The sequence below is a fragment of the Corvus kubaryi genome, unplaced genomic scaffold, assembly GCF_017639235.1.
Source record: "Corvus kubaryi isolate FWS band 111438036 unplaced genomic scaffold, C.kubaryi_AGA036_p1.0 71, whole genome shotgun sequence".
NCBI classification, from domain to species: domain Eukaryota; kingdom Metazoa; phylum Chordata; class Aves; order Passeriformes; family Corvidae; genus Corvus; species Corvus kubaryi.
In genome coordinates, this window is record NW_024582059.1 from 2,205,285 (window position 1) to 2,232,807 (window position 27,523).

At 40.3% G+C, this 27,523-nt stretch overlaps 1 protein-coding gene across 4 annotated transcripts in view; it reads left to right on the forward strand.

Moving 5' to 3' along the window:
• The first annotated feature begins 4,484 nt into the window (after positions 1 to 4,484).
• Positions 4,485 to 27,523, forward strand: part of NPNT (nephronectin) — a 48,626-nt gene continuing 25,587 nt past the window's right edge. Inside the window, exons 1-4 of one of the 4 annotated variants that reach the window (XM_042049704.1) lie at positions 4,485 to 4,721; positions 6,122 to 6,222; positions 13,621 to 13,671; positions 21,527 to 21,619. In XM_042049704.1, the coding sequence (XP_041905638.1) occupies positions 4,651 to 4,721; positions 6,122 to 6,222; positions 13,621 to 13,671; positions 21,527 to 21,619 (316 nt within the window). In that variant the 5' untranslated portion in view covers positions 4,485 to 4,650. The remainder of the gene's footprint in view (positions 4,722 to 6,121; positions 6,223 to 13,620; positions 13,672 to 21,526; positions 21,620 to 27,523) is intronic. The other 3 variants (XM_042049703.1, XM_042049701.1, XM_042049702.1) reach the window with 3 other exon arrangements.

The window sequence follows — 27,523 nt, forward strand, 5'->3', positions numbered from 1 at the left end:
TATTGATACCTTAGTTTTGTTATTAGCATGGGAGTCATAGAGATTGTTACCTGCCATGTGACGGAGATAATATTTACTTAATAAATACTACCTTTAAATGCACCACAGAATTGCGTGGCCCCAGAGAAAAAGTAGTGACATTGAAAGTCTCGTAGATAATTTGGACTTGGATTCCTTCCTTCTGTTCCATTTTGTAAGAGGTATACATGCTACATTAGCAGCTCAAATGCAGACTACGATCCTGCTTGCCATTAACTACAAATCAAGTGTTTTTTACAGAAGTTATGGTGTGATTTAGTGACTTGGGATAGTGTGGGATTTGTGGTCAACTTTCTTAGCCTCAATGAGGGTGAAATACCTAGAAAAGAGGAAGGATGGATTTATAGTTTAAGTCTGAAATTGGAAAACACTAGATCTGTTCCTGGTTTGATGACAGATTATTTGATTTGTGGAAAAGTAATTTTCTGTTCCTTAATTTCTGCTTATGTAAATGGGAGTGTAATGAAAAGTATTGACCAATTCTGCTGAACAGAGGACTTGATTTATTAACATTCATAATGTGCTTTAAGACAAGGAGGAAGTCAATATTAAAAAAGTGGTCTTGAAAGAACTTACTCATTTAATACCTTCCTCAAAGAAAAGTTACTTGGAAGTAGAATACCCTGAAAGCATATATTCTATTGGTCTGTTTATGTCCAATTCATAGGTATGTGTAAAAACCAAGATAAATTTTAAAGTTCTTTCTGTGTGACTTCTGTCATATCTATGGTATTCTATCACCTACCATATTTACCAATATCTGTTAGCCTAAAATATCTGCCACTTGTACCTTTACGGCTCTTTTTTTTCCAATATTGCCTGTCCAGTCAATGCCAGGGAGTATTCCAGAAACTGTTTCTGTTCTCTTGGTTTTCCCCCTTGGGGATGATTATAGCAACAAAGAGCATATAAAAACCTGGACTTCATCCTGCTGCAGAAGTTTGGAACACTGAGACTGCTGGGCACAGCCTATCCCATGTGAAGCAAAAGTAAGTAGTGTTGTCAGAGAGGAACAGGTCCCATGCACACAAGGAATGTTCATTTCACTAGAGAAAACTGTAAGTAATCCTCTCTTAGAACTGGGTTTCCTATTGTTTATACATGTTTTTAGTTATTACCAGTTACATGTATGGCTCATGACATTGGTTCTTTAATGGAGTATACACTGCAAATACACTCTGCACTGTACTGTTGTGGATTCTTGAAACATCACTACTGTCCTGAGCAGTGCATTGAACATGTTCCTCTGTGTGTAGTTAAACTGCAGTGTGCCAGATGTCACTCTGTCACACTTGCCATCCCAGAAGCAGCAGCTGTCCTCACCACCTCTACCCTCCCTGCAGCAGAATTAGCAAGCCCCTCTCTCACAGCAGTTCTTCACTCTCTGCCACCTTATCACCAGAATTCAGTTTTGTGTGCAGTCAGATGTGCCGTTATCACTTATGGTGCAGAATACGGAAATAGAATATATACCTGGGGCTTCATTCCCTGGGAAATTATAGGTAATTCAGAACCTAATGGTCAGCTGCAAGTATTTTCAGCTGCAAATACTTTCGACTCTTCCTCTGCTCTCAACAGGGTGTCTCTTAACAAGTTTAGGGTCCTGATTTGCATAGAAGGGTCTCAATCTGAGCTCAATATACCCATGAGACTAGAAGTCTGAGATGAGAGTCATGACTGATAGTGTGGCTTCTTTGGCAAAGACACATAAAGATAATTATAGAGGAATGAAGAAGAGTAAAAAAAAGCAGGCAGGATCACTATGCTTGCATAAAATGAACACCTTCTCAGGCAAAATTCACCTTCCTATGTGTTTTGACTTTTTTATACACAAGGATAGCAGCATTGCTGTTCAAAATACTGTCTTCCTCTGTGTTTCTGCTGTGCTGCTGCTAGTTTGCAGCTAAAAACCTCACTATCATGTTATGCTTAACCAAGTATCTTACCAGTATCTTTGAAAAATTTTTCTTGGACACTTGTTCTAGTCAATCATCTGAGTGCTTTATGCACAGCTGCTGGACTTCTTTTGTTATTTAAGTCTTGCTGAACATCAGGTCAACCCACCTGATGGCATCAGCATTTTGCAAGACTTTCATATTGCTTCACTAAACACAAGGCATGAAAGTGCTTTTTACTGTCATATGGCCAACAACTTCTCCATCTCCATCTTGTATATAGTATCTTGATGCATACCCACACATCTTCATCCACCTTTAACTCATCAAGAGATCTGGTTCTTTGACAGCTCACTCACAGAAGTAATCCTTCTACTGCCATGGGTATGAGAAACTGCCTTGTTAAGAAGACTCCACTAGTGATGATAAACCGTCGCCAAAACAAATGAATTCATAAGTGAGTGGATGTTCAGTCCCACTGATGGGTGTGGAAGTGTAATATGTGATCTTTCAGTGACTGGTTAACTGGTTTTTTTGGGCTGATGTTCCAAAACAAATTGTAAAGGCAGCAGAAGTTAACCAAGAGCAGACAATCTTAATTCGACTAGGCACCATGTCTGACCAGCACACTAATATTAACATACAAGAGAGCCAAACAGGCTGCTGAGGAAGTCTTAAATACTCAGTGCAGTCTGGAGAGATTAAATGATCTTACTGCCATTTGTGAGTGAACATGCTTTAAAGGAATAGTGTGTGCTTTAAAGTTGCTGTGTACATTAAGTACCATTATGCAGCATTGCATTAAAGGAATTGATTTTATGACATGTCTCTTTGGCATGAAAGGGAAAGTGTCAGGTTGCCCTAGACCTTAATTCAGAGTGATGTTCAAATGTTGTTTTTGGCACTTGTCCTGGACTTGGTTGTGGCGTAATTTGTGGATGCTTTTTTCTACAAGTTGGAATGGCACATGCAGATGCTGTTACCAGAAAGAAATACTTGTGGTTGTCACAAATAGGATGTCTCCCCTTTTGCCCATTGAATCTTGACAGTGATTTCCCTATGCATGGTCTGTTACACCACATCACACATCCAAGTGAAAAAAAAATTATCAATCAGTCAAGAACTGGCAATCAGCTCTATATTTCAGCAAGGATCTAATACAAGCCAGATGCTCTTCTGTCTTTCCCAAACAGCATTGTGTCATTGCCTTCACTGCTCGGCTATCCACTTCTCATGTGAATGGAAGGAACCAGGTTTGGTCCTCAGTGCAGTTTTTATATCTGAGTCCTCTAAGCGGGCTTGCAAGTTATCTGAGTACAGGTACAAGCACCTTGCAGAATCATCGCATTGTAGCTTCTACAGTTGTTTTTTCTCTGTGTCTGAAAAGTTCTGGGCTGATGCTGTGGACAGAAAGCTCAGCATTGGGATCATATGGTCATGAAAAATGAAAAAAAGAGGAGAAGGAGCATTGGAGGAGGCCTTCTGCTCAAATGTGAGCAGGAAGTGGTAAAACCACTCTGAGGAACGGTGTAATTTTTGAAGGCTTACTGGCACAATTTGTATCTTATGCAAAAAATGGCCAGCTTTGGGCAGTGTTACTTGAATTATCCGTGAAGTGTTCTGAGGGTGGAAAATGCTCTGCACAGAACCACCAGCTCAAATCTGAAGCTTTAAGTCGTGGTTGGCATCCAACTGCTTCCTGAAGGGTTTAGCTTTGTGTTACAGCACAAACCAGAGAAAACCTTTGTTTTCTGCTTCTAAGCAACAGCCAGACCCTTGTAGGAACAGCAGATGAGCTTTAGCCTTGACATAGGCACAAATCAAACCAATGCTGCAACCCAGTCCAAGTGGTTGACCCCATCTGTCTCTAATCAGAGAGATCTTGGAGCAGCTCTGACCCTACACTGGTGACAGGCTGCTATTGAAGTGTCCTTTGTAAGTCCCAAAGCCGTAGTTCATAGAAACCGAAGAAAACTAAGGGCTGTATTTTAACATGTTAACGGTGAGTACAGATGCAGTCATTGCTGTCCGTAGTGGTGCAAGCACGTTACATGCTGTGCAGTTAGTGTTTAAACTTGTCACTTTTTCTTCTGGACAAGGGCTGGGCACCTGATTATCATACACACCAACACCGAGAGCTATTAATAGGAGTGTTTGAGGCAGAAAAAGTCATATACACCTTGTAAGCCTTTCAAAAAGCTTTGGTTTTGGGGAGGTTTGGTTGGTAAAAGAAGGCCAAATCTTAACGCTCCTGGCTTTAGATGGGAGCTTTGCAGAGAGAAGGGTGTAACCATCTTCCTTCAGGAAGTTCAAGATACAAAAGCTCATGATAACAAAGCCCACCCTGCTTAGTGCCCCCAGACTGCGGTTTGTGCCTCGCTGTCCGCAGTAGCTGGGGCTGGTTGCCGCTCTCTCCCGCCCCAGGTGTCCCACGCACGCCAGGTGCCCCTCGCAGGGGGAGGCGGGCGGGCCGCGGGCGCCTCTGCCGGGGGCGGGCGGCGCTGCCGCTCCCCGCGCCGCGCCTCCTCCGCCCGGCAGCCAGGCGGGCGGGCAAGGACCGGGAGAGGGAGAGGGAAAGGGAGGGCGCGGAGCTCGCCGCCGCTCCGGAGCTGTGGCAGCGCGGCCAGCCTGGGCGGCAGCGGGGCCCTCGCCCACCCGGGAGCGGGAGCGCCTCCGCCACCGCCGCTCCGCCACCGCCGCGGAGCCCCCGCCGGCCATGGAGCTCTCCCTGCGGCTGCTCCTGGCGTCCTGCCTCTCGCTAGGGGCGGCCGGGGAGTTTGACAGAAGGTAGGCGCGGGGAGAGCGGGGGCGGCGGCCGGGACCGGCCGGGTAGGGCCAAGTCGGCGTTCCCTCGGGCAGCTCGGAGCTGCCGCGGGGAGAGCGGGGGGAGCCCGGGCTCTCCCCCTTTTGACGCCGAGCGCTGAGGTGGCCCGCGGGCTCCTGCCTGGCACCGGCCCCCGGGGCTGCCTCCCGGCGAGGCGGGGGCGGCCGGAGCCGTCGGCGGGTCTCGTGTGGCGCTCCCGGTCCCCCGATGCCGGCGGCGGTGCCCGCGGGCACGGCTGGCCGGGGGGGCTGCAGGTGGAGGCGCGGGGCCCCGGTGCCGCTCCCGGGGCTCCCCGGCACAGACTCTCCCGGCCCCCCCCGAGCCTCCCGCCCCTTGCCGAGTACCGCGCGTTGCTCGGCAGCCTAAACACGGGCTTAGGTGTAAGATAAGTTTATTGCTCTGGCGGGGCTGCGTCCCGCAAGAATTAAAAACAAAGCGCATCGCGTGCTGTAGAGATAAAATTAGCTTATGGGCGCCCGGAGGCACTTGAAACAGACGGCGGCGGAGATCGCGACTCAAGTTTTAACACGAAGCTCGGGGCGCGCGTGCCCGCGGGCCGCGTCGCGTCGTGTCGTGTCAGGTGTCGCGACCGGCGGCGCCGCAGGGAGCGGGCGCTGCGCCGGGCGGGACGAGCGGCCAGCGCGACCCCCGCCCTCCCCAGGGTTTCTTATTTTTTAAAGGTTTGTTCAAATGCAGCGCTCACGGGACTTCAGCCTGTCGTTAAAAAGACATTACCGATTTGTGTAAATACTTTATAACTGCATGCGGCCGTGGTATCTTTTCCTTGGAACATAGGGAAGACTGCAGCTTTCCCTTTGTATTTAATTTCTGCTTAACAGCCCAAGAAGCTTTTGTTTTTATTCTTTTTTTCCTTTAATGTTTCAGTGAGAAAGTTTGGCCGTATCTGTGAGAAAATTTTGCCATATATTGTGAAGTAAAACAATGCCCAAACTTTATGATGGCATTTATTCCATACTATAGTCTGTTTCAGACTTTTGAAACTGCTCAGTGCCAGCCTGGGAGTGGCAGCAGTGAGTGTAATGCAAAGCATGTCAGCTTTTTTCAGGCTTTGCTGAGTTACCCTAATTATCTTTTCCTCTCTTCACCTATTGTCATTTGCATTTTTTGAACTAAACAAACTATTAATGTTAGGAATATCCTAGGCTCAGCTGAGAGCAGTTACTCTCCTCAAAAAAAGTAAAAAAAAAAAAAAATTTGTATCTCTATGCAGGAGAGGTTTTTGGTGTTCTTTGTCTTTTGGGGTTTTTGGTTGGTTGGTAGATTTTTTTTTTTTTTTAACTCTAGGATGATTTTAGCTACTTTCAAAGTGTTTCACTAGACTTTGTTGAACTGTCTTGTACAGGTGGCCCAGACAAATGCTCTCATCTTCTGGACTGTGTCGATTTGGAAGCAGAATTGACTGCTGCTGGGGCTGGGCCCGAGTGTCCTGGGGACAGTGCCAGCGTGAGTATCACTGCTGCTGGGGCTTCTACTCACTTGTAGAGAAGGCTTGTACACGCCTAGTCACGTCTTTTGTGTCTTCACACACATCCTTACAATGCAGGGCCTAGGCTTTTGCACGTGTGAGCCTGACTGACTTAGAAGGATGCTGTCACGTTAAAATTCTGTCTGTTTTTAACAGGACTGAAAAGGGGTAGGGTAAAATGGAGTTGAGGCAATGAGAATTTGGAAATTTTGGTTTGGTTTCTGCTTCATCTCATGCTCTGATCTGATAACATGATGTAACTACACTGAGTCATGTTACAGGTACTGCAGGGCATTAATACTTGCATCCAAGAAGGAAACCCAAATTATTTGTATTTCGCTTAGAAAATTGATGGAAATGTTCCAATTAGCATTAAGTTCAAGTATTCTTTCAGTAACCCCAAACTAAGGGAATAAATCTGCCTGACAGCATCCTTTTATCGGGTCACATGTGAAGAGAAACATCTCTGAGATTCTTACATCTATCTAGGATCTTTAATGTGACTGCACGATAAGCAACTAGATAAGTCTTCATCATTAACTACACCTTCAATAGGTATTGTGGAGGCAGCTAGTACTGTGTAGAAGTTAAAATTGTTAGGAGTGTTGTAGAGACCTCAGCTTGTTAAAATTATAGCCTTTGATACTGGGGATGCTTGCTCATGTATTTAACACTCATACATGAGGGACATCCTGAAGTTTTTGCAAGAGCAAGCCTATAAACACTGGTCCTTAGTTTTTGGGGTTTTTTTAAAATTTAGATACAAACATATGTAGACAAGATCATTTTCTGCCAAGTCATTTTCAAAGTAAATCCCTGTTAAATGCTGTAAGTTTCACAGTCTGCAGGGCAGTGACTGTAGGTGGCAAATATTTGGCAAAAGATAGGAAAAGCCTTGGAAATGCAACTCTCAGCAAAGGTTTTGTTCAAATTTGTAAACATCAAGATTGGTTTCTCTCTTCCCAAATATGTTAGAAGCCCACAGTGTTTAATAGATATATAAGATGACTAGTAAAATGCTATGGAAAGTACTTCTGGAATACAACATGTCTCATTCTGTTTCTTTGATGCAGAGTTCTCAGGCTGATGCCTCCCAGGCCATACCATGAATAATTTTGATTTTTAGGGCTCTAATTGGTAACAAGTATTCATGCCTTTCCTTAGTGTGAATATTTATGAAGAAGGAAGGAGAATATGTAGTAGATTGATTGAGGCTACTCCAGAGGCAATAGGATCTATGTTCACCTTTCATGATGCAGTTTTATTTGAAAAATCATTGTGTGTTTAAAACTTTGAGGCTATGAAGGCTTAACTGGCAAATATCAATAATTTGCATTGTTTAAAAAAAACCAAACCAAAACCAAAAGAGTCCAGACTACTGTGTCACTGTGGCCCTTTTCTTAGACAAGTTGCCTCCCATGTTGTGACCATAAATTACAGCTCATGTTTAGGTGGAAGTCAGTTTCTCATTATTACCAAATCTGATTTGTGGTTGCATTTTTATGATCTTGGGAGACAGGAATAACATAAAGTGATACTATCAAAAGATTCATAATTAAAAATTGAAACTGAGACAAAAGTAATAATACACAGAAAGTATATTTTATTTTTTGTTCTTTGAATTTTGTCAGTGGGGTAATTTTAGTGTTAGCTTTTCCAGATACTATAAATGCTTTTTTTTTCCTTAAGGCTAAAGGTAGGTGAATTCTCACCTCCTTCCACTGCATTTTAGTACATTATTCACAAATTAGTCTCCATGCATATTTAGAAGGCATGTTGATAGGTATTTTCTGTGGTCATCCCCAGTAATTGGGACCAGACTTTCAAAGGAATACAATTATCATTTAGTTGCCAAAAGGCATTTTTCCCCCCTTTTTTTCTTTGTATACTGATAATTTTTGAATTGGTGGTTCAGAAGAATCTCAGATGTTGGGGTGAAAATTCTACTAAAACCATCAGAAGCTCCTTCTTTATTTTAGACGGGAGACAAATTATTGGCAAAATAAACCAAGAAAATCTGCCCCAGTTGCGGGTGGTGAAAATTCCAGACATATCACAAAGCAGGAGATTACGCTAAATGAAAGTGAATCTTTTTAGTGCTTGCAGCCAAATAGAAAATCTGTAGTCAACTCTCCACCTTGGGAATGTGGCACCCAGTATGAAGGATTAACCTGGCACAGAAGGCAACATTCCTGGCCTCAAAGGAAAACTTGGGTATTTTACTGTACAAAGGAATATAGCTGAAAATTTTCCAAAAAGCCAAGTGCATGATTACTTCTTCTGCTTTCTCTCTGGTCAAAGGTAAAGCTCTTATCCCTGTCCCCAAAATGAGTGGCATAAAGAGATGTCAGGCTTTCTCAACTAGAAAACACCATTTTCTGTGTGTTTTTAGTATAAGTTGTACTTGTACAAGGAAAACAAGTATAGAGTCAGGCTTAAAAATTAGTAGTGAGACTCAATTTGTAAATGTCTCCAAAAAAGAAGATTCAAATATTGAGGCAATAATGCTGAGCTCTTTGTTAGTGAGTTGTAACTGCTGTTTTTCAAACCAGTTTGAGCCATCCTGGATATGCCTGCAACTGCTACAGCACCTTTGGACTCTCACCTGCTTACTCATGCGTAATTTACCATGTGGGCACTAATTATCTCTGAATTTATCCTTCTGACAACAAATATAAGGTGAGAGCCTTGCTGGAGCCAGAGTGGAGCAGGCACATAGATCCATGGCAGGGTGGTCCCAGTTTGCACCTGAACTGCGATGAGGCAAGGGCAAGCGGTTGCTAACATACCTGGATATGTTTTCTGCCGTCCAGCTGAGCTGCTCCACCAAGCGTATGTGGTCATGCCCTCTGCCACAGAGAAAAAAATGTGTTTGTTTAAACCAACCATGTGATTTAAGGTAATGGCTTAATTGTGACAAATGCTTAAGCCTGGATATGTCAGCTCTAACACAGCAGGAGTGTGGCGCAGCTGACAAGTGTCATGAGGGCCTTAAGCCTTGGTAACTCCGTGCTCCTGATCTTCCATCCATAATCCATCCATACAGCTGCATATGGAAACTGAACTGTGTTAGCTAAACTTGGTTTTGTGAAGTGTGTAGTTATTCCTTTTATGTCCCTTTGACTGGCAAAGGAGTGCATGTGGAGCACAACCACGCTTAATGCTGCTTAGCAACGCCAGTCAGCATAACTCAGCTGTCTTCTGCTCTTATAAATATGTAAGAAGAAGTTGAAATAGGGTCCTCCTTTAATTTACACTCTTTCTTTACAACATCCTCTGTCTCCTCTTCACACCAATCAAGACTTGTGCATGTAGGTCTGATCTGTCTGTAAACTTCTGTCCAGAACCTGTCAGTGTCAGCTGTAACATCTCAGCCAGTAGGAATATTCACTCTGCAGTGACATGAAATTCCCTTTCCAAATGCCCTTTCCAATTCCAGAAAATGCACTTAGAAGGTGTCCTTCCGGCCGAAATAATCAAGAACTTTGAAAGAGGTTGGTTTATTTCTTTTTCTTTTTTGCAGGTTTTGAACACTCAAGTGAGATCCATGTTTAGGCAACTAGATGCATTTTGAGATTGATAAAAATACAGGCCTGTTTTCAAAGGGGCCGAACAAATGTAACTCAAATTTGTTGGCATTTCTTAGTCCTTGTAAATTGAAAATCCATCCACACTTGTTTAGTGGCTTAGATTTAGAACTGTGCATGTCTTCCATCGTTAACATAACTAAGTAGATTTTCTTACATTTTGATTTGGTTTGTAAACCGGGTTCATTAGTTAAACCTAGTGTGTAGAAAGGCTAATTTGGAAGCAGCGGAAGTGTTGTTTAAACACCAACTATTAGCTCCAGTGGAGTGTCCTCATCATTGATAGAGTGATCCTTTATACTGATGGACTCACAGCATCAATGCACTAAAGTTAGATATTAAATATCCCACCTGGAATTAGTCCAAAAATCCTATGTTGTTGCCCAGCCTGCAGGATTTACTCACACTTTAATTAGTAGGAGTGGGAGTAATAGCTGTAAGTGGGAGTAATCACACAAAAGCCTACCTCTGTGAAAGATGGTATGTTGATAAAGTACCTGATTAAATATGTATAAAAATAGGGTTGTTGTTGTCTTGCTTTGTGTCTTACTGTTGTGCACACAGCTCAGCTATAACCCAGAGCAAAAGTAAGGGTAGAAAGTGTTTCTTCTGGGTTTCTTTTCTCAGAGTAGGGGAGGTGACTTCCTGTGACAGAGTGTTTTTGGTGAAAGCAGATATAAGTAGTGCATTTTTAATCTCTAAATACTTTTGCATTGTAAGGCAACTGCATCTGAGGTACTGAATGTGTTGTCCTAACCCAGAACCCATTCAATGGGTTTTTAAAGGACACAGGGAAAATCAAGTTGGGACATGAGTCCTTGAACTCATCGTGCACAAATGCAACAAATAATTCCTTGTGGGTATTTTTGCCACTCCTCTATCCAGGTTCCCTCAAAATTATTCTTGAAACTAATGGTCTGTCTGCCTCTTTTTTAGCCAGCTTACAAATATCTCTGTAGTTCTTTCAAAAGCTGTAAAAATGGTTTCCACATGTTTGTGCCTTTCATGAACAAAATACACCTGCTTTGAACCTGGCTGTGTGTCTGTTTGTAATTGATTTGTACACCAGTTATATGTAGTCAAGATACACTACAGATGTAAAGATTGCTTCGACATTTTAGCTGCAGTTTAACAGTCAAAAACTGTAGAAAGAGATAATACTTTAACATAGATTCAAAAGGTTAAGCAGGATTTTTAAAAGAAAAGCAACATGAAGTGGCTTGAATTCTCATTCTGTGTTACGGTTTGGACAACTCCTTTGCTAGAGGTGATGGCAAAAATGGTTCCTTTTGTTGTGTTGACATAGGTACAGAATAGAATGTTGGATCTGCAGCTGCTATAAACAAATGCAGGTCTATTATCTGGTCCTCTGCTGACTGGAGTCTGTGTGGCTGTTGGAGTCAGCAGATTTTGTCTGATGGATAGAAATTTTGACCAACGGAAGATGCTTAACAGGAATAAAATTTCACTGGACGTGGGTTTGTTAAGCAGTGATATTTGATTACTTCACCCATTTCTGTGTGTAATTCTCCTTAAACAATAAGAAAGTCTATGAAGTCTGTCTCAAGAAGTGGTGAAGATGAGTGTGCTCTTTCAGAGAGTCCATCTGTTGTGACTCCATCTGGTTATCTCCCTGTGCTGAGGTTTGAGTGTTTTACCTAGGAGGCAAATCCAGAATAGGTCAACAAAGTCGTTTCCCATCACCTTGCACTAAACCCCTGACAGTTGGCTAAAAAGCCTAGGGACAGAACAGTCAAGAAGGTATAAAGTCAAACCATCAATTTACACCTCCACTTAGCTTTGCATCATTATAAAAGTGTTAATTGAAGGATGTCAGGCTAGTGTTTAGATTTAGCCAAACCTAGTAGAAAGCATATGATTTCAGGAAGTTCTAAAGAGGACTTGTGAGAGAGAAGAACTTGTACAAGTCAATGTATAGCAGATGCAGGCATAACTGAGTGCTTTGCTGGGAGCTGTGCATGCTGCTGCCTTCTCTCGGTGCTTGGGAAGGCTCTTGCAGTGTCTGTGCTGCTGCTCCTGTCCTAATGAGCTCAAAGGCTGTGCACCCGTACTGTGCAATCTCTGCACAGAGGTGTGAGGTGGTGGGAGGGGGAGGAAGTGGTGGCTGCGCTGTCATTGATGCATAGAGGGAGATTTTGTATAGCTAACACTAAAGTTGATGGGAGTTTACCCATATAAATCATCTGAGACATCAATGGGAGAGGAGGCCATGGGCTGCTTAGGGCTTCTGTTTCTCGCACATAACATTGCTTTCAGTGGAAATGGCAATTCTGTATAGTTCACGATGCACAAAAATAAAACCATGATTGTGTCAAAAATGAGCTGTGAAAATACTGGTTTCTAGGAGGCTGATCCATTAGGAGAAACATCCTTAAAGTCTGTAAGAGTTTTGCTGCTGAATTTGTGGTTGCAAGATCACAGTCTGAATTAATGCACTGTGTTGGCAATGTTTAAAAAATACTGATATGAAGCACATCTGCTTCTTATAAAATGACTGGTATTTTTGTGCATCCTTGGTCCTTTTCAAAGAAAAGGCATTTTATACAGAATTGCAACACTGCTTTACACTGCTATGCAAGAATAAAAATGAGGTTTTGCTATTTTTATTCAGGTTTTTTTTTCCAGTTTAGAACCTTTATGCCTTTAAAGCATGACTTCACTGTGTTAAAGATACAGTATCCTTTTCCATTTCTCTGCTGCATTCCTCATGCACTTTGTATGCAGATTAGTAGTTTTGCAGCCCACTTTTTCATAAGGAATTGTCATCAGTAACATGATTTGACCAATTACAGCTGTAGTGTATTTGTAATTGCATCTTCTCTCAAAGCCCAGGAACAACCTGAGGAGCTTCCTTCCACTGTAAAAAAAGCTAAGGGACTTCCTAGTTAAAACTAATTTAAATTAGTATAAGTTGCAATCATAGAAAACCCTTGTCAGTCACACGCTACTTAAAGTACAAAGAGCTGCTGTTGCTTAAGTCCCAGCCTGCTGTCATAAGGATGTGTAGCCTAACAAGCCATGCTGCTAACATTAAATTTATTGGCAAATGAATTGATTTCAAATAGCCTGAAACATATATCTATGTTTTCATTTTATTTACGTTTTGTAGCCTATCTTGTTTCATGTGGTAGCAAGAGCTGAGAAGGTTTCTAAGTATTACTTTGAATTTAGATGACATTAAATTTTTAAACATTATAAAAATGACCAGTAAATTTGTAATTCAACATGTCTATTGGTTGCAGATGTTCAGATACATATAAATGGGTGTAATTTTAATTGCTCTCAAATAAGCATCCAAATGCTGAGCCTTTATGTTTGAGCTGTGGAGATGCAGCATTAAATTAAAAATATGTACCCATTACTTTATACTTAAAGGATACTGTGTCTTTAAGAAAAGTATTTGTGTTCTGTTGATGGAAACAGTGAACCTGAATGGTGAAATGTAAGAATTTTTACAACTACTTTCTATATGAAACATGGCAAAGTGTAGTTCCTTAGTTGATTGAATAAGAATAGCATCACGTCATTATATTTAATTACTCTTATGTATCAGAATGTATTTGTTAAATCTCATAATGAAATACTGATGTAAAGTATTTCCATTTCTAAATGTGTACCAGAATTTTTTTTGTTTCAGAAAAGCTCTGAATGTTGAATGTATGTAATTCTCCAGGAATGTAACAAGTTGATAAAAACCACAGCCAAGTCCATCCTCCTTACAGAGAAAAAAAAAAGCTGGAATTTCTCTTTTGGATATTTGTTTTGCAGCGTTCTACGTCTTAAGGCAGAGAATAGCCAGCCTAAGGTGCCAGCCCAAAGGTTAGCTGAACATATTTCTTGAAATAATTTTGGCAAGGTTATGACTTGGAGTTATGGCCTTGAAGTCATAAGTTTACATAAAAATTATAATATGTGACAAGAAGATATAGATGTTTTTAGTTTTTTTCATTTTTTTTAACGTTTGATTTGGGGAAGATGAGGGGGGAAAGAAATTAACAGGGCTCTTTTATCCCAGATGCCTATACAATGATGTACTTATTTTCTAAAATACAACACTTTACTCTTTTCACTCCTTTTCTTTACTTTACCCTCAAGCCCTGTGCAATATTTTTTCCTTTCTGCAAATTGTTTGTACTCCCAGCAATGTATTTACAAGCTGTCAGACTTAGGAGGCCTAATTTGCTTTCATGGTATTGAATCATGTGCAGTGGGGGTTTAGTTTGGGATGGCAGAGGCACTTATTGCCCCCCACTGCCTGCTTTGCACTTCCACTACAGGCTGTCCTTCCCAAAACAGGAAAACTCTACAGCCCCTGGTCTCCAGCAGTGTAGAACCTGGCATGTTAGAGCAAAATGAAATCAGCATAGTTTACTTTGGTACCCAGAGCTGTAGGCTGCTGCCACTTAGGAATTGATGTGTCTTACTGCATATCCCTGTGGCAGAGGCACTGTCTCAGACAGGGAGGAGGAGAGCACTCAGCCATTCATCTGGCTGTGAAAGTCAGCTTTGTTGCTGTGATCCAGAAGTTACTCTGCTGAAGCCAGTGTGTTTTATATTCGAATAAACAAAATATCGGTAGAGCCCAGTTTTGTCTTCTGTCACCACACAGAGACACTCACGCTATCCTGTTTCTACCTGGTCGAATTCAGTAGACACATAGAACGACTCAGGTAATAAACAGACATTTGAGATGATAAAGTACCATTTTTTAAACAATTACAGTAAACCACTTGAAATGCAAACACAAAGATTTGTAAAGCATGAAGTATTTCTTGCTTTTCTAATTTTGCATGTGTTAGTTCTCGTTTTTGGCGATTTTTAAAAAAGAGTATTTAAGTGTATAAGCATTAGATTAACTTCTACTGACTTCATTAAATCCTATTGGTTTCAGTGCTACCCATGCTTAAGTTATACATGTGGTTTAGTGCTTTTCTGAATAGTAAGGCATTCATAAATCAGGGTCTGGATTTGTCTGTGTGGTTTAGAAACATGTTTGGCAGCAGACATAGCCAAGCCAAGAACTGACTGCAGTGAATAGCCCACACCGGTTGCAGTTTGTCGTGTTAATGTGCTGTTACCAGAATCATATGTGCAAACTGAGTAACTGATGTACCCAGGCAAGTGTTGGAGTTGTGCATAAAACATTAGGAGCCTCTTACTTAATGGAATGTATGTTTCAGATGGAAGCATAAGGATGCATTTTGACAGCATGAATGTCACAAGGGCAAGTAATTTGAGAAAAAATGTTCAGCATTAGATACTGCCATTTTGTCTGATGTTATTATTAGTTTCTAATTACGGAAGTTGGTCAAGGACATTTGTTATCTTCCAAGAAAAATAGAGTAAGGAGTGTTGTGCAGATGGAATTATCTGAAAATTAATACCCAGTTGCCCTAGTCAGGCTTATTAATCTCTGCAGAGATATATGCTGTGACTACTAATACACTTACTTGGGAAGCAAAGTCACTTTTTCAGAAATAATTCTCTAATGTGAGTTATGGGTATGAGCTGTTTTTACCACCTTCTAGTAACTTTGAGGTGGGATAAGCTTTATGTGTTCTCTTGCAGTTGTGAGTAGTTGAAGTATGTAGTTGAACAAAAAAGAAATATGCAACTCTGAAAGATCTACAGTGATTTATTTTACAAATTAGCTTGTACCTTTGGGATCCTAGATCAAAATTACTGTGAATAAGGCAGTTTAATTTTCCTGAGCATGTTTATGCGACTGCATAATTTACAAAGAATTGCAGGAAGTAAACAGAAAAAGAGAGAGATGAGCTGCAGCTGACTCTGAGGGAGAGAAGTATTATGGAACTTAGTGTTGTGGTCTGTGAGCACCACAGGAGAAAGGCAGCTAGGTTCAGGTGAAGGAGGCAGCATAGAGGAAAGCCTCTTTCACCAACATGCAAATCTTGTTAGAAAGTCGGCACTGGGAGAATGTAAGAAACAATCTGAAGATGGGAAATCTGTTCCGCAGCCAGCAGTGTAAGAGGATCCAGTAAAGGTTTGTGAAGCTGAATACATTATGTAATAATTTCTGGGCTGCTGTGCAGATTACTTGCTGTGCCTGAGCAAATTGAATTTTAAGGAGCTGGGGTCTGGAGTCAGAATAAGTAGAGGGCTATAGATTACTTGGGAAGAGAGGGCAGAAGCAAGGCGGTTGAGGCAGATGGTTAGTATAGTTTGTTTCAGATGCAGGTATTCCTGTGCATAATTTTAGACTTCAGGGAGATGAAAAAAAAGTTCAGAAATTAGGAGGCAAAGCAGAGAAGAAGAATGTAAGAATTATACTCAGTCCTGTTTTAATGAAAAGCTTAGCTAGGAGTGTTGGAAAACCAAAGAGAATTTAAGTGGCTGGAGATCTATTAAGAAAACTCAGGGATTTCCATTGTTGGCCACAAATGAAGAGGAATTAGTAAGGTAGGAACCAGGCAGTGCAATCATATGGTTAGGACTCCACCAAATAGTGTTTGGTAGTCAATAAATAAATAATTAATGCTAAAATTCTAGAAGAGAAGGAACGGAGGGGATGATATGTGGTAGTCACCCATGCCCTCAAAAGTGGGCAGCTTGGTGCAGAGCTGACCAAGTCTGAGGGGTACTTCCAAAGCAGTTCTGAGGGAACTGAGTGCAGTGAGAAAATACAGATGAAATTCAAAAAAACCCCAGCATTATAGACCCATAATGAATTTGTTGAATGTGTTTTTCACTTGTATTTATTCAACAATTAAAAAATAATAATTCAGAATGATTGAGTCATTCTCGGATACCACCAACAGCAAGCAGTGGCTGGGAATATTGGTGGCTTCTGGCTTTTGCACAAGCGTAACACATGCTAACAGCATGTGCATTTCACCAGAAATTCTTTCTTCCACGCTTCCACACTTGAAAAAAAGAAAAAACCAACAACCAATCATAAACCCAAACCACCTGTTCACATTTCAACTCCTTGTGTTATTTTTACAGGAAGTTTAATTTGTCCTGAAGTTTAAGTGAAACTTGAAGTGTGGTATTTGTCACCTTATTTTGGAGGAAAAAGGTAGTTCTTTCCAGCCGTGAAAATAGGTAGTCGGTTAGATTTATGGCTAAATAAAAGGCTCCAGGATACCTCCTTGGGAACTGAGACAGAACAAATCTTCACATCTGACTCAAAAAAACCCCTTTTGAAATGACCCAGCTGAAATGAATAATCATGAGACCAGGTTTTTTTTGCTGATTATCTCTTGAATGAATTGGTCAATAAAGTGAAAAGGAAAGTTTAGTTATAGTTTATTCTATGGCACAGATAAAAAAGCAAGACTTGACTAAAGATGAAAATTGCTGTGCTTAGGATTGTTGTTCTGTCTATCTCAGTCCACATTCTTATCCAATGGGAGTGCAGTTTAACAGATTTCAGAGAGGAATCCTTGGAGAAGTGGTAGGTCTGTTCTGATACTGATTCAACAGTAAATTAGCAGTCTTATTTTGAGTGGCACTTGTCTATGCAAGTATAATTTTAACTTCTGTTTACAACAGTTACTATCATAAAGAGTAGAAAGTTTTTACTGATTTTTGGCAGCCTTTTTCAGACTTCTGGATTTCAGTGCCCTATTTGCTTAAGAGAGTGACTTTCTCAGTCTGATGTAACTCTTCTGTCTGCATTTCCTTCTTCCCTAGTAGGGAAGCAAGTGTTAACGTAACAGGCTGAAATCCATGGACATGGGTTATTTCAGTCATATGTGGGTCACTTGGAAGGAAATGATGGTTTATTGGTTGTGGAGGAGTTTTTTAATTGTCAAGATGCAAAAAATAGTAACTGGGAGACTTTTTTTCCTCCATTACTTGTGAGCCTACTTGTTTTCAAAGAAGTGGAGAAACTCCATGTGTCTGTGTGTGAGGAGAGTGACTAAGTATTCTGTTCTGTTGTATCTGGAACTTTGCAAGAAAACAAGTGGAGTGGAGAATTAAAACACCCAGTCACATCAGCACATGTAGTGAATGCTCAGACTCATACCAAACAGCTGAAATAGTTGTCTGCTATTAAAAGAAATGCTGAAAGTCTGGCTTAAGCTTATTTTTGTACCTGGGTCTGGTTGTTGCCAGTGTTCAAATAGAGTTTCCTGGCAGTCAGTGAGTGGATCTGCTGCCATGCAGGGGCAGCTTCTCCTTTGGATAAGGGTTTTCAGGCTGGAGATGGCAGAGCTGGAGCTGACCCACTGCTCTGGGCCTGGTCAGTCTGGTAGGGGTCAGTGGGGACCCCAGCCAGGCATGTAGACTTGGCTGAATCATCTGATTCTTTAGTCCTGAGCACCCTGCAAAGCCCCAGTAAAGTTAATCGGAAGATGTATACAAGTTTTTTCCTGAGGATGGCTTGATTCCCCGTAGGAAATGCCATCAGATTTATCTGTGGTGTTGGCTGAGCTAAAGATGTTGCTAAGCCTACTGCAAAGCATTTTCCTCCTGTACATTGAAATTCTTCACTGGTAACATTGTATTGAATTTCAGCTGTGTCTAAATAAGATTCATGATGCTGAAGTAGCCCAAGTTCATAGAATATACTCTAATAAACAGGTTTTCTTCTAGAACGGTGTTTGGCAGCAAACAAAGGTTTCCAAATACCCATTTAATGTGTAAAACCTCCAACATTTTATAATTACTTTGACTTTATGGATAATGGTTTGCTAGTCATTAGGAAGCTTTCCTTGGGGAAATAGAGATTCTTGAGCTGCAGGCTGTGAGGGGCTGAGGTCTTTAACTGAGACTTCTAAAAAAGAAAAGAGACATGTCTGTCATGTGATTTAAATGCATTTCTTAATTCTATCTTGAGATTAGAAGGTAGACTAGATCAGCAGTTACCCACTTGTATGTCAAACAAGACATTAAGTCCTGCATGGTATAAAGCTACATTTATTAGGGTGTGTTGGACTAGATAAACTCTTGGAGAACTCATAGATCAGATTTCTTGATGTAATAACAGGGCCTATGTTGCATGTTTTGTATCTGTAGAAGTTGTATAGTATATGTTTTAAACAAATACTAGTACATAATTTTGTTCAGTATGGTATCTGACCTACTTGGTTAACTGCGAGAATTAAACAAACCATCTGATTCCCAACACAAATGTGCTTGACCTTTTGAATTAGAGGAGCATTTAACTTATAAATGAAATGAAAATCTCATTTCCTTACTGAATTTTACGAGTCCTTTTGTCTTCAAGTATGAGATTCTTTTTTTTTCTCTGAGCAGCTAATAATATACAATCTCTGCAATTGAGGGAGGGACCAAGGCTTTAAAAAACTCAGCTAAACTAAAATTGCCGCAGGTTCAGCTACTGAACTGTTACACTTTACACCAAAGTGATCCCATGGTGCTTCAGGTTTCTTAAAAAGAACTGATTTAAATAAGTGTATCCCACTTCACAATATGGATCTTCTCTAAAGGGCAGTTGAAAATTCATAGAAGTTTTCAAAAACATATTTATAGTAATTTCTTTTTCTCTACTGTACTTAGATCCCAACTTTTCTTTTTGCCTAATGACTTTAAAGTCATGAAGTTGGTCTTCACAGTTTTCATTTTGCCACCATCACCTCTAATTAGACCTGGGTCTGTGATGTCAGGAAGATAATCTCAGCATCTAAATGAACTCTTAAGAAAAGACCTTTTCTTCTGTTTATGACCACAGTGATTAAAAAGCAGTAATTGTTTCCAAATACAATGTTCTAGAAGTGTCTCGTGATCTATCAGTTGCTCTTCAGTCAGATCTGTCTATTACCCACGGGCACACTTTCTGACACATAACCTTTTAGTAGTCTGAGAAGCTCCTGTCCCTTACACTTCTATTGAGACGTGTTTCTGAACCTGAATCCCATTTCTTTGTTTCCAGACAGTGTTTGTTGTGGGGGAAAAAAAAAAAAATCTTGTATTTCTGTTGCCTTTTAAGATACTCCTTAACAAGTGTTTGTAAAGAGACTTCCCCATCGTACTAGGAAGATCCATCAGGAGCAGAGCTGTAGACTTAAAACAGGGTTTTATGCTCTCAGGATATATCACTGATTATACATATATACTAAGCTTAAACAAGAGACATGCCTGATAGTGAAGGGCAAATGCAGTCCTAAAACTGGAGCAAACTCCTTCTATGCTAACAGTTGCTTCTCTGGATATATTTGCGGGAATGGCTGATTCTGGATGCTTTGAATCTTATAGAAAAGATTTTCAGAACATCAGAGATCTGTTTGGATAGTTCTTCCACAACCAGAACTAATATCTTGTTTCTTTTTAAATTTTGCTTAATTCAACCCTGTTGAACAGCTTGGCTTGCATGCAAATTACATTTTTGAGTGTGTTCTGGCAGATTTCTGTTAAATTACGTCCTTAATATATCCAGTTTTATGATACAGCCCGTTGTTGTCAGATTAATATTGCATCTGGATCTAGTTAGGTACTTGCAAATTCCAAATGATACTGTTACTTTATAAAATAAACTGTAAGCTGGGGTAAATAGATAAATCCTGGTTACAGGGTATTCAAGTTATTTTACCATCTGATTTCTGTCTATTTTGTGTCTATCTTGGTTTAGCAGAGAGCTCACCACGATTGTGCATGTGCATTTTGCCATATAATGATAAACAACATCTTAGAGCATAGTAAATACTGCATTTTTCCAGTGGGTTGAAGCAGTGGGTTTAGTAATAGAAAAACATTTCTAATGCAAAAGACTTTGAAGAGCTGTTTAAAATTTTCATCTGTCAAATGTTTTTCATTTATGCAGGAAAATATTCCTGTTGGCTAATCCTACATCAGTAAAAATGTATTTGTGCATGAATTCTTACATCTCTTCAAGAGCAATGCTTTTGTTATTTGTTACTGAAGTTTTGAAAGTTTGTTTTATGAATTTTGTTTGTGTCATATTGAGAGAGGTACCAAAAACTGGCTTTATAACTATTATTTCTCTGTTTATTTTCTGTATATAACTTCTGAGTTACGGTTTGTATGTTCTGAGACTGTATCTATAGAGCAGGGTGGATAATAAATGCTTGAAATCTTCTGAGAAGTGACTTGGATGTGTGCAGTGGCAAAGCAGCATATTACAGTCAGTGTTGCTTTTTCGTTGTCCTTTCTTCCTCCAAAATGAAAGAAAAAGTAATTCCCATGCCAGAATCCAAATGCTCAAAAGGGAGAGACTCAGGCAAAACTTTGCTCAGTAAGGGGGTAGAGTGTTGCTGTGTAATCGTGGAGGAAAATGGTGAATCTGTGGGACTGTGTGGTCTGTGCCACTGGCTACTGGTGACTGCACTATGGCTTTCTGTGTTGCCCAGGACATTGATATACTCATTTTCTGCACAGCTGGGGACTATTCCAGGTTTGCCAAATGCAATGGCATCAATCATAGTACATACATCCATAGAGCAAGTGAAGGCACAGTGGCTGCTTGCTGGTTAGGTATTAAAAGGGTTTAGTATCCCACAAACAGCACCATGTATTGTTGTGCAAAAATAGACTACTAGCAGGTATCTCCCTCTTCCCACAAGTATTTGAAAGTGCACCTGATGTTTAACAGTGAAGCATATAATGTTGCTGAAGGGAGGAACATAGACAGTACTACTGTTTGTTAGGTAGTTGCTGTTTATTTTAAAGTAGAGCACTGTCAGCTGTGACTGGAGTGGAAAGATAATGGGTATTCCTCTGTTTGCAGCTATATGCCAGCCAGGGTGCAAACACGGTGAATGCATTGGGCCAAACAAGTGTAAGTGCCACCCAGGATACACTGGAAAAACCTGCAACCAAGGTAAGAAAGAATTTATTTTTGAAATTGTGGAAGTATTGTTGGTCTCTCTACCGTACCCCACCAATGCTGTGTGTGTCACCCGTGTGTATAGAGTAGTGAACTCATATACCAGGTCTGCTATTGCTGCAGCAGTTCTGGTCTTGAGGCTGACATTCATAGGGAGATTGATATCTGCAGTGGGATGACATGGAGGAAAAACTGCTTTAATTCAGAAGAAATCAATGAGATTAATGTATAGTTGGTAGTTACCTGCTCTCTTTAATCTGAAACAAATTATTTAAACCTTATGGTCAGGATTGTTGTTTTTTTTAAAGTCACAATTTTCAGGTTTGAATAGTGAAATAATACTTGTTTTATTAAAAACCCCATAATTCATACATTCTTATTTTAGTGTTTCTAATCCTGAACTAACTAGGTTCCAATAAACTACTAGGTACTGAAGGGTTGGTGTAAAGATGAAGTTTCTCTGTTTCATTGTTTGGGGTTTTTTTCTCAAAATTTATGTCCAAAGCATGTAACGGTATAAAGATCATAGAGTACAAACAATTAGAGAATTGTAATATGTGATTGATTAGACTTTGATGGCTAAGATGCGTTCACATACGAAGATATCTCAATTATATCTCTTTTGCAGTTGTCTCAGCCTAAAAAATGAATGCATTTTCTGAGTGCTGAGGGAGTATAGTAGAAAAGTGTGATATTTAGAACAATTTTCTTATTCAAGAATGTAGCCTGATGTTGCTAAATTTCTTATGACATGTTTTTTAAACTGAATTATTTTCTTTAAAAACAGATATGTATTTATTTTCGGATTTACTAATCCTTCCCACACTGATGTGGAAATGCGTGTTGTGTTTTTCAGTTTTCTCAAAAGTTTCTGTCATCTCTTATATTATCCTGTCTTTTTTTCCCCCCTTACTCTGGGCTGACATTTTAAAGGATGGGTTGTTATGATTTTATTCTACACACGTTTTAGTCAGTCTAAAACTTTTTAAGAAAACAGTGCAGTGAACTAACAGTTGTTATATGTCTGTGTGACAGTTTTTATATGTACTAATTTAAAAATATAGAAGGAATGCTTTTCAAATTGCTGGAGGCTTCAGTCTTTAAAACTGAACTATTTACTTGCCACTAAATGCTAAGGAAGGAAAAAATGTGGTAAGTTATTACAGGAAGCCCATTGGGCAGTATTGATGAAATATTCTTGCATGGTGTTGGTGACAAAGCTGCCCTGGCAGATGTACATGAGGCTTCTGAGATGCCTGCTGACTGGTGCCCCAAATGTGCACCAGTTCAGGTGGCTGCTGCTGCTCTACTACATGGTGAGACCCTTGAGCTGTTCCTGGGGTCATGGTTTGTGTTCTTGCCAGTGCTGATTCAGTGTTTGGGTGAGACTTGGAAATGCACAGTGGATGCCGAGTCTGCTTTTGCTGGGAGGAGATTCAAATGGCACAGGAAAAATTGACCTTTGTTATTTTACCTTAATAGAGCACCTGTCCTGTTCAGTCAGTGGTCCATTTTCTCAATTCTGTTCTAGAATAGTAACAGAAGGAATAATGTTGGCAGAAGAAATGTTGGCAGAAGAAATGTTGGAGTTCCCCTTCAGAGATGGAAGTCTTTTCTGGGATGTCAGAGGTTCTGGGCTTTAAAGTATGCTCAGGTTCTTGGTGAAAGAGGATTTGTTCTAGGAACATAATACAGAGTTCACCACTAGAAATGCTTGTCTGCCCTTGATATAATGTATATTTATTAATTTATAAATGAAGTAATGCATATTGCCTGATTTTTATTGTGCCTTCTCCCTGCTCTGTGAAGATGTGCAGCTGTACACAAGTCCACTTGGTCAGAGCAGTGAAGCTCTTATATTCCACCCCCTGGATCATCATGCAAGAAATGTAGCATCAAGGGGTGAGGTGGTCCTGTGTTTCAGGTGTTGTGCTCCTCCTACCTGCACAGCTTCAAACAGGAGTGCAATTTCTTTTAAAGGGGTGGAGGCTGATAGACCCATCAATGGCCAGGATGTGAAAGCTGACCCTGCAGTGCCATTAGCATGCACAGCAAATAGCTGGTTGTATTTCCTTGGTGCTGCTGTGTGTCTGTGTTCTGAAAAGTTTTGACTCTCCACCATACTCGCAGTTGTCCCTTGCATTTGTTTTTTTCCTCTGTTCTTTCAGAGCCTGCCTTTTTTATTTCTGAGTTCCTTTGTAAAGTGATAGTGATGGAAATAGTTTATCAGGTTAGATAAAGTCAAAACTGTGATTTACATAAAGTTGGAAGTTGTAGAAAATGAGCTGATAACTTCCGAATTTGGTAACTCACTACTAGTTGATTAATCAGACTAAGTGTTGTGAACAAAACTCTTCAGGTGATAAAAATCTCTTATGAGTTTGACATGTTAGTGTGATTGCAGTTGCTGGAAATGAATGCTGATCTACTGTTTATAGTATGGTGATAACAGTTTAATTTTTGCACTTGGTTTCTGGTCCTTGGCTTTCTATTTTCAGAGTTGGGTAAATGTGGTATTGCGTATTTGACTTCAGTGTTGCCTGATCCAAGTTAGGTAACAGACAAAAAAAGGCAGAAAAAGTCCGAGTGCTGAAGTCTGCAGAAGCTAATTAAAAGAAAATAGCAGAGTGTATTGAATCTGCCTAGAAATAAGTGACCCATTGTTGGGTGTGCACTGAAGTTGGTCCAAGATCATGTGGGGTGTAACACCGCAGTCAAAGGAGTCACATCTGGGTTTGCCAGCATAACACTCTTGTCCTTTCCTTGCACTCACATTTTCATTTCATTTCTTTAGATATAAAATACTTGTACTCAGCAGCTTGTGTTTGTTATAAACCTGCTTTCCATAGTGGCCAGAATGGTCAATCTGCTTTTATGTCTCCACTGTCTTGTGTTACTCTGAAGTCAAGAATGCTGGTTTTGAATTGGCTGTGCAGTTGTAGGCAATGTGGGAAATTAAATGGCTGAATGATGCAATTCTCAAACACAGGACATGAGTGGACATCCCCACGAAGAAATTAAAGGGATTTGTTAAACTTTTTAATAGTGTAGCACTTTATACTATTCTCATAGTATGTTACTAAGAGCTGTCGTATTTGTCAGTACCAGAGCTTTCATTTCTGTTCTAAGAATGCTTTGTATCAAGTGGTGGTGTAGAATTCGATCCTATAGAAGGATCCAGTATTTTAAGACTTGTAATGTAACCTATACTCTATGCAAGGCAATAAACCGAGAACAATTCATAAATTCTTGTTTTCAGCTTTGAGTCTGTGGTCATAACTCTGGAAGTCAGTGCACGACAGTTCTTAAGTCTTCAGGAGTATCTAAACTTAGGAGCTGAAGTGCAGTGGATTTTAAGCACTAGGAGTTGACACAAGGCACTGTCAAAATCCTGCCCTATCAACTTAATTTCAGTGTTACTTTTTTCCTTATTCTCTCCCCACTTCTAGTTAAGTGTTTTATACTTAGCTCTGTTATGCCTTTATTTTGTGAAGTGATGCTTTTTGTAGAAAAGAGGAAGAATACTAAAACACAGGTATTTTAGACTAGGAGAACTTTTTTTTCTTCTTACTTCAAAATGATTGTTGTCAGTGAACATCAGTATATTCAATACTGTGGGTTCCTTGGGGATATGTTTAGGAATTGAAATCAAATGCTAACAGAGTTTTTGAATGTAGCAATGACTTTTTAAACAGATGCATTGCATGTGTAATAAATATGTTAATGCAGCTATAATGTCTGTCAGGAACTGCCTACTTGTGGTATGTTTTACAGAAAAAAGAAAAAGCAACTTTTTTTCCTGCTGCCAAGAGAAGTTTGCCTTTCAAAATGTGAGCTTATGATTGAAGATTTTTGTGTAAAGCTTTTCTTACACAAAGGTTTCCACGATGAAAACTTGTCCTTCCCCTGTAGCGTAATCATCTGCAGCATTTCCATTTGACCTAGGCATATACCTACAGTCACAACTCTTAGCAGAAGATCCTGCTTTCGCAGGAGAAAATGTGCATTCTTCTACAACTGTTTCTCTCAAACCCAGCAGGTACATTCTTGTGAACATGGCATCAGTGCCTGTTGTGAGAAGTACGTTCTCCTTGAAACTGCTGAAGCTTTCTCCGCTTCCCAAAGAGCGAGAGCTGAAAAGGGGTGCTGTCTCTGCAGCACATGATCCACAGGAAGACTGCAGAGGTGGTCGTCACTCCTTCTTTGTCATGCACAGGTCCAGCCCTTATTTTGGCAGTCTTTCCTCACTGAAGGCCTGCTTAGGCTCGCCTGATCTTCCTCACCACTTGAGGAGAAAATACTCCCCTTCAGGTTTCCTGGAAACATCTTGTTCAGCCTTACACAGGAAGAAATGGAAAATTACATCCCTTACCACTACCCTCTTGTGGAAGAGGGGAGCAGGAAATATTCTTGTCCTTAAACATGCTGTTCTTCCCGAAATCTTGGAAAATGAAATAAGGGGAAGGGTTCTGGGAGGGTCATGTCTGCATGATGCTTGCTATTCCTTGGCCCCATGAAGACGGAAACAAAGTAGGTCAGAAGACAGCAGATTTTATGATAACATAAACACTGTTAGGAGCTCTCAGGAACAGCAGTGACATAACAGGCAACATCCTCATGGCTGAGTTTGGATTACATCAATGTTTTGTAGTCTGATACATGTATTTTCACTTGATGGCTCTGCATTTTATCAGTCAAAATGGAAGGGAATGCATTTCTCAGTTTTACAATGCCATTTAAAAGTAGTTTGCGTGAAGAGAATAAGATGAAGAATGTTACTCTCAAAAACTAAGTGATTACAGAGTTTCAGGACAAGTTTAAAATCCAAACATTAGGAACTTGTAAAACTCCAGGTGTAGTTGTCTAGAATCAATGTTTTCTCTGACTTCACTTCCATAGCGAATGTATCCTTTCTCGCTCCATTTACTGCATAGACCAAGTTAAGTTTTCTGCTTTAGTTCCAAAAAGCAATCAATGAATTACTGACTTCATTTTAACCACAGTTGTATTTATCTTTCTGGTTCAGCGTCTTAGCCCTGAGCCTTCACCTCTAATCCACAGAAGGCATCAGCTACCTCCCCACCTGGCATTTTATAAGTGGCTACTGTGTGTGGGTATCTACCACATGATAGGAGCCTCGAGGCTTGTTTTTCTACTACATGGATTGAGGGACACTTGATAAGATAGTGCTTAATACTGGGAGATGGTCTTTGAAAACTTCTGGAAATAATGGTGATTCTCTGTCTGCAGCAGACCTCCAGAAAGCATGGTGCAGTATTAGAGATGAGGGTTGGTAACTCCGTTTTTGAAGTTCTTGCTGGCTGGATTTGTGGATAGATCTATTATTTTTGTCTCTGTTGTCATCTTTGTTCATCACTATACAAATAACTAGCAATAAAAATAAGTAACAAAATATTCTGGTTTACTCAGATAAAATCAACACATATTCTTGGAAGAGAATTCTGAAGGAAGTCACTCCATCTTTACTTCTTGTTTGAAGTTCTGTCTACTAATATGGAAATTGTAGGCTGAATATTTTCAGTTCAAGTCATTAGTTCTGTATTAAATTGCAGATCTGAAATACTAGCCCTCATGGATAGTCCTTGACGAATATAGCTGATGCCAGATACTTTTTTTTAGTATTTTCTAGATGATAAGGAATAAATTTTCTCTGTGAGATTATTTAAAGTAGGTTAGCATCAGCTTTCCTACCGTCCTCTGCCACTAATTTTGAAGCATGATAGTGAATCCCTGAATTGCTATCAGAATTGCTGATAATGATTGCAGAGTGATGTTTGCTTTCTTTCTCCTCCTCCTCCTTCTGAATGCTGGCTGGTCCTGGACATGGCATCAACATGAACAGTGGCAAGATGTGGGCAGCCTGAGCTTGTGTGTTGC